This window comes from Chelmon rostratus, chromosome 10 (genome assembly GCF_017976325.1).
Source record: "Chelmon rostratus isolate fCheRos1 chromosome 10, fCheRos1.pri, whole genome shotgun sequence".
In the NCBI taxonomy this organism is placed as follows: Eukaryota; Metazoa; Chordata; class Actinopteri; order Chaetodontiformes; family Chaetodontidae; genus Chelmon; species Chelmon rostratus.
In genome coordinates this window covers 7,566,105-7,573,729 of record NC_055667.1, presented here as the reverse complement: position 1 = coordinate 7,573,729, position 7,625 = coordinate 7,566,105, and the positions used below count along the sequence as shown (strand labels likewise).

Here is a 7,625-nt window from a genome sequence, read left to right as displayed (position 1 = left end):
CAGAAATTATCAAAAGAAGTCCATCTCTGATTTAATGTCCTGTATGAAGAAAATCATGGCTAATTTAAGTCATAGATCCAAAAAACTGAAGCATTTAATTTAGAAATCCTGTTAGCAAAGTAATAGGCAGGCTTTCTCTCGAATGTTGAATGAGACACACAGTTTATCATTTTGCCTTACAATGTGGACAAAATACCCCTGGCTCCACGGCCCAGCTGTGGAAAAAGTGCTTAAGATCAATGGAGACTATACAAGCACTTACATAAAGTCCAATAGCCCATATCATAGTGTGGCTTGTCAGTGGAAATTTTATCTTCTACTGATCAATATGTGATGATGTGACCAGCACTGAGGCTGCACTTCAGCACCATGGACAGCAACACAGCACAGCTACAGTATACCACGTCACCTCACACCAGACACTCACTGCAGGTCCAAACCAGGGATGAGAATTATTACAGAGCTTTCTTAATACTGTGGTCCAAACAGTCTGTCCTGAATGAATATCTGGGATTACAGGCTATTTGCTAATTGCCTCCATTCAAAGCAGACTTCCCACCCTGAAGAGAAGCAGTCGCTGTACTTCAGATTGGTTGTGGCAGTCGATTGGATAGCTGTTAGCTGAGCTGCATGGCAATAAAAGCTGGAACAGAAGACCCTCTGCAGACTAGTTGACTACAGACATGCCAGAAAAAAAAAGTGTTAGCATATGTACATTTGGTCGTGGACTGCTGCTGCTCTGTTACACTGATTCTGAAAGCTACAGCTAAAGGGCGCCCCTGTGATCAGTTGGCTTTTTTAAAAAAGCTCCTGAAATCAAGAATCAAGAATTTATCTGAAGCATTAAATATTTACTACTAGATAAGCAATAATCAAAGCAAGAGAAAGAAAACGATTTCATGATATATATCATCTCATTTATGTGATGATCTCATTATGAGTTTAACGCTCAGAAACTGTTGCTAAATCCTGATTGGTGCACCTTTTCACGACTGAGCCCGCCCACTTCCAGCCAGCCAGAGGAGCACAGAGAAAAGCGGAAAAACCAGAATCTCTGATGCGACAGAACAAAGATCAGAGATCATTCTCATTTAGGCAGGAAAACGTGTCAGCACTTCAGATTTTAAGAGTTTTTCTCAAAAACAGACTGAGAAAAAAAAAAGTTTGCCGGCACTTGAAGAGAGACAAAGAGCAAAAGTAATTTCCTCGTACAGTTTTCATTTTCATCACGTTGAATTATTATTATTACTTTAAGAAATGTCATCAATAAATAAATATACAAATACAGCCTGTGATCAGATAGTGCTCTCCCTGTTAGCAAACTTAAGCTAATATCTGAGCACCCCCATATATGCTTGGTTGTTTATTCGTAACTTAACATAAATAATATTATTATTAATAATAATAATAATAATAATAATAATAAATGTAAGTTTAATAAGCGCATTTCCTTCGTCGTCGTAAAGTTTAAGGTCGCTGGACGGGTTTTTCGTATCACTCCTCCCATAGCTGATATCCCCGATGCCGCGGCACTCCCCATGTGGGAGAAGTGTCCCTCCGCCGCATGTAGAGCCGACTGAAGGGAAGCGGAGTCTCAGTCAGTCTGCTGGCGTACGGGGAGGCTGCAGAGACCTCTTCGTTTCTTCGCTTCTCACAGGCGCCTCACTGCCGTCCTCGCCAGAGCAAGTCACCGGGATTAAAAAAAAAAGAAAGAAAGAAAGAAAGAGGAAAGAAGGAAAAACAAACCTTTTCCGACGCGCACTCCACCCGATGTGAAAGAGGCAGAGAGGGGAAAGGAGAGCAGATAAAAAAGAAGAGACATGGGAGCGTTCAGGGTGCTGCTGGGGAGTTTACATTACATGGGACTCTACCTGCAACTTAGTGTCTCCGCAAGGCAAGCTGGACACGGCGAGATGGAGAACCACATCTCTGGGAACGGTAGGTGTGAGATCCGCTCCACATCCCTCTCATTCATTTTATTTTCCTTTTCTTCTTGTTTTTGGTCACGAGAGGACAGGCGGTGGAGAGGTGATGCCATCTGCTCGCACGCAGAGGAGGAATGAGACAAAGAGCAGCACGCAGGCTGAGAGGCTGATTACATGCCAACTATTGCAAACGCGTGTCTTCTTTGTGTGCCAGTAGCTTGTGGTTTCATGCTGCCAGGCGTTAAATGAAGAAGAGTTTCGCTCTGTGCAGTGCATAAATCAAGCTGTCATTCAGCCTGCGTGTGTCTATCCATCTTATTAGACCAACAAGGTTTGTGGTGCGATTTGAATTTGGCTGTTGAGACCATTTGGGCGCCTGCTCCTCCTAATGAGGGTACGGATTCTTTGGATAAGTGGTGGTGTAACAGTCTGTGATGTATGGTGAGCCTGCACTCATCACTGACAGGATTTTGCTTTCTCTGAGAGCTGCAGCTCTTCACCAGTCCCCCCTCTCTCCTCCTGATCAGTGGGTGATTCATCCGGATGGAGCAGGGGTGATGTCAGCTGACAGGTGGAAGTTGATATTCTCTCTCAGTGTCCCCCGTGAAGTGCCCTGAATAACCCTCCCTCGGGTCTGCCGCCTCCTCTCTCATCAGGAGCTTCCCTAAATGGCCTCCAGTGTTTCCACTTTGTTGCGTCACGCAGGCTGACACACACACACCGTGTGCCACGGCGCTCTGGTCTGCTCCGGTGACTTTGGCTCGGCCTGCCAGTCTCCACAGGTGTCACGCTGAGCCACCGGCACAGTGCCTGTGTGGGGTGAAAAATAAAGGAAGGAGGAGGCGGAGAATGAGCGGAGGTGATAGCCAGCGAGTGTCCTTGATGCTCTGACTCTTACTGTAGACCCATTACCAACTTTTCTCCTGCCAAATAAAGCGTGTAGTCCAGCATCATAGTCCACAGTTTGCCTCAAGGGGCTTTACATTATGAAAATGTGCACACTGAACTTTATTTTCCAGAGTAACTTTGCACATCCAGTGTTAATTTGCTCTGTTTCATCATAATTCGTTCTCATTCTATTTTATGTTTTTGATCCTGCACAGTACTCTCTGTGCACATGTAATATATATTTTTAAAAACAGTGCTGTCCTGACCCACCTCAGGTCCGATCAGTGTGAGTTACGTGTGTTTTGTGCTGCTGCAGCTCTTCTGTTCACCCAATATCAGACGCTTTCCAGCAGCTTAACCTGGCCCTCTCAAACACCCACCACTCAGTTTGCATCCCACGCACTGAGCTGCACTGTGCACAGCTAGCAGCTAACACTGCACCTGAATTACCTCAAATCTCAAAGCGGGGTTACAGCACGGATGAGAGTCATATTCCCTTTGATTGAGACGCTGATTTGCACGTATAAAATCACCCTGTCGTGTTCGCACCCACGGAAAATCATTACTTGAAACTTTAGAAGAGTGAGGTGATTTGAACAATTGCGTGTCATCCACAGAAAGCTCCCAAACCTTGGCTTAAAGGGATAGTTCAACATTTTGGGAACACACTCATTCGCTCTCTTGTGGAGAGTTAGGAACAGTAATAATGTCGATACTGCTCCTGTATCTGTCTGTTAAATATGAAACTAAAGGGAATTTGATCCAAACCCTGACGGCCCTGATTCAAGTTAATAAAACTGAATTATTGCTGTGACATGAATAAAAGTTTAACTTGGAGAATGTGACTAACAAAACTGTCTTGATGCGATCAGCCACCAGATCAAGACGACAAATTAGTTATCGATCGGATTCTGATCAGCCTTATTATTGCAGTGACAAATCCATTAAAATGTCCAGTTTGTCCCCAGTAATGGTCCTCTCGAATCAGCTCGAGACATACCCGCCTCCCTGTCTTTTTTCTATGCTAAGCTAATTGTCTTCAGGTTCTATCTTCATTTTTATAGACAAATATGAGCAATATTGACCCTCCCATCTCACTCTCGGCAAGAAAGCGAACAAGCATTTTTTCCCAAAAATGTGGAATTAGTCAAGCTCCCCTTCCTTGTTTTTGAGCTTTCAACCGCATTTCACCCTCTTCAGTGGTAGATGGAGTTCGCTGAATTGCTCAGTTGTCATGGCGTGACCTTACAGTGGACCTGTGCTCACAGCTGGTCACACACTGGGAGGACTGTAACCTCTGTCTCTGGTTAAAGAGACTTTCTGGCATGAGATGAATGTCTTTCCCCGTCTGTTCCCCGGCTCCCGGTCCGTGATCTTTGACTTCCTTTCAGTCGACGCTGTGACCAGTTTGAGTGTGGCATTCACGGGCAGCTGACGTCTGTCTCCGGTGTTCGTTCAGCCTCTTGTCATCTTCGCCTTTTGGTTCCGTGTAGTGTTCCTCACAGCTGTCACATGTGCTGTCATATACGCCTCCAGACTCCATCTCTGGGGCGGTCCTGTCTTCAGGCCTTGTTGAATGGTTTGTGGTAACTGACTTCACTCCTCGTGACTTAAAAACTCTGGTTAGATGTTCTGACAGCTCGGGCCATGTGAGGGAGTCCCACCGGGAGGCTTCTGGTTGTCACTGTTGATTTAGCAGTGTCCATCCTGGTCTTAGAATTCTCATCATCCAGTCTATCCTCATTCATACATTATTATATCACTGTAAGCTTTTCTCCGTGATGTCATGGTAAGGATTTCTCTGTATTTCAGTTTAAGAACAATTTTTAATCTCTCCTTTTGTGACCATTTGGATCAATATGAGTAATATCTCACGGCAGATCGCTGCATCCACAACATAATGCATCAGAATGCGTTATTCCGACAGAATAATGTGCCTGTGCGAGCGGTGGGTGTGTGGGACTTTTATGGAAATGAGCGTGTGCAGATACGGTACACTTGCTTTTGTTTTGTCCTGAGGGTAGAATGAAAGAAAAAGCGGCAAGAGGTTTAAAACTCTTGCAGATGTGAGTGCATTAACAGTTTCATGTAGTGTAATTCCTAATTGAAATATTCAGTGGCCATGCAATGTGGTAATTAGTAAAACATTCAGAACACAGTGTATAACGCTGAAGAATGGAGTTAAGTCTAATAGGACTGCCAGATGAATTGTGGGTAGGATGATTTGCAGGGATCACAGGTGGGAGTGATGAGAGTTCAGGGATGTGGACGAGGTTAAACCCACCTGAACTCGCTTTAACACCGTTATATTTGCAGACTAAATTTAACCACTTGTTTTAAGGCTGACATCCAGAGTTATAAGGTGAATCACGGCGTAGGCCACTCGGCAATGAGTGTTATCAAATGAATAGCAAGAGGATGGAGACGGAGAAGCCTTCATTTCTGAGAATCCACTGCAAGTTTGGCTTGTATTGGTGCTTTCTGAGCCCCGTGGGGGTCATAATCTTCCCTCTGGCACTCCACCAGCTGCAGAAGAGAATAGTGAGGAAGAATGAGAGGCAGTAAGAGAAGTGAAAGAAAAACGTTCTGGATTTGCTCAATTTTCACAATGTTCCGGTCTACATCGGCCCAGGCGCTGCTTTAGTCATTGATACTTTTCAATTAACTCCTAATTAGGGCACGGTTATCCAGCGAAGCGATTATTCCAGCCAATCAATTGCCTTAATTAATCAGTGAAGGGTAAATGAGCCATTGGGCCAATAAGATGCTAAAACTTTACAAAGGAAATCAGATTGTAATGAGACAACAGGAGCAGCGCTAACAGACGTTTGGAGAACGTTTGGTTTTTCTTCCCGCTCTCGTCATTTATCAACCTGGAACCGCGTGCTTTTCTCTTTGCTCTGCGTGAATTTGAATGAAAAGATATTTTCCGCTTTAATGTAAGGTGACAAACTTACAGGGCCGGTCTCATATCTTCACCATGTTTTGACCTACATCACCAGAGAAACCAGCCCCATTCTGACTCCCATTATCAGATTGGATTTGGACCATTTTTTTTTTTTTTTTGCCAATTCAACAGGCGAATCATTTGCCATTCAGTGGAGACAGAATCCTTTATGGCTGCTGCACCGCCTTAAAATGCTTCAGGCATGGCTGCTCCTCTACACTGTGACAGTGTTTGAGAGGAATATACTGGATGGATGGATGAGTAAAGACCCAGGTCTGGCACAGATGCAATCACAGCCTACTATGATTAAGCCTCCTTGAGAGCCCCTTTCTCACCACCATAAATGCCCTTTGCTAATGATGGGTTTGTTGCATGATAAATACAGTCGGGGGAGGAAACAGGAGTCAGCAAACCGGAGCGCTGAGGCGATGACATCACACTACTGTTAGACTATGAAAGATTTAACAGTAGCCGATGCGGCGTCGCTGGCAAACATTCAGCGGCAGCTTGTGGGGTTTACTCGCGTCTCCTGCAGAAGCAGACACCAAATGTCCCTGTCTGCTCCTCGCCTCCCACTCGCTCACACTTCACTTCTGATGGGGGTGTACTGACTTGACCGTGGGGCTCCATACATCATGGCAGCAGCGTGTTTGGACTAACAGTCGTCGTGAAGGACTCAAAGACGCTAGAGTTTCATAACTGTTACAGTAGCACACCATTATGTAAATCAGATCATATCGGCACAGATCCAAGTAGCACTGAATAAACACTGCACTGTGTTGGCTTTTTCTAAAGCAATTACATGAACAGCTGCTTCATCTCATCAGAGAGGTTTTGTGACAATATTCAGTTTAAATATATACATTTGAGCAAATGTGTCAGTTCTTTGTAGCAGTTATAGCCTAAATTATGAGAATACACTAGATGCTGTATATCGTACTCCTTCTTTATTCCAAAAGGGACAGTAACACATTAAGATTTAATTTTAAAGGTACGATGGTCCCACTCCAGATATTATTTGGTTGCTGGCTGGTTTAAAAACACTCCATTAGGATGCTGTGCCTGGTCAAGAAATAAAAGGTTCATCAGCAAAAACAGTCTTCCTGAATGGTGTGGGTTTTTTTGTTCATTCCAGCGAATATCAATCAAGTTGCTGTTGGGGTTCCTTCAATATATTCTATTTGCCTAAATCGTGTTTTTTTCAGTCAAATAAATTGTTGCTTTATTCATTTTAATTTGGCTTTTATCTGCTTTTGCAAATGAACCCTTCACACAGTCAAACACATAACCTGTCGTAAAACTGCAACTTGACGTTTTTACACTTTACAGATCAAAGTATGTTAGTGAGCTTCAGATATTTTCTACCTCAGGACAGAGCCAGGCCAGCTATTCCCTTGTTTTTCAGTCTTTATGCGCGGGAAGTTGATGGCTACTCGCTGTAGTTTCATATTTAGCTTCAGATGATAAAGTGGCTTCAGTCTTCTCGACCAGCTGGTGCATTTTATTGAAACTGGTTTGAAAGTGTTTTGTTAACTGCTCCTGGCAACAACTAGTGTAGCTGTTGGTTAGTAGACAACAATATTTGACCAAAACCACAATCTGGTGTGTGTGTGTGTGTGCGTGCGTGCGTACGTGTGTGCATGTGTGTTCGTGTGTTCACAAAAACATGACAACACATGAAACACATCCTGCTATTTGGTCCAGTCTCCTTTCTTCATACAACATCTGTGTACCCGGTTGATAAACGCAACTTTAGGCCTACACTGACAATCAGAAACTGGATCAATAAATTGTTATTTCCTATTGGTTAACATTTAGCCACTAGCTATGAGCAGTTAGCCTACCTACTTAGCCTGCCATAACCA

The 7,625-nt window shown here is 43.9% G+C and overlaps 1 protein-coding gene across 1 annotated transcript in view; it reads left to right on the top strand.

Annotated features, from left to right (window-relative positions):
- Nucleotides 1–1,811: 1,811 nt before the first annotated feature.
- The window catches only part of LOC121613284 (V-set and transmembrane domain-containing protein 2-like protein), a 48,373-nt gene continuing 42,559 nt past the window's right edge, over nt 1,812–7,625 (top strand). The window contains exon 1 of the mRNA XM_041946619.1: nt 1,812–1,938. Coding sequence (XP_041802553.1) covers nt 1,821–1,938 — 118 coding nt within the window. The 5' untranslated portion in view covers nt 1,812–1,820. The remainder of the gene's footprint in view (nt 1,939–7,625) is intronic.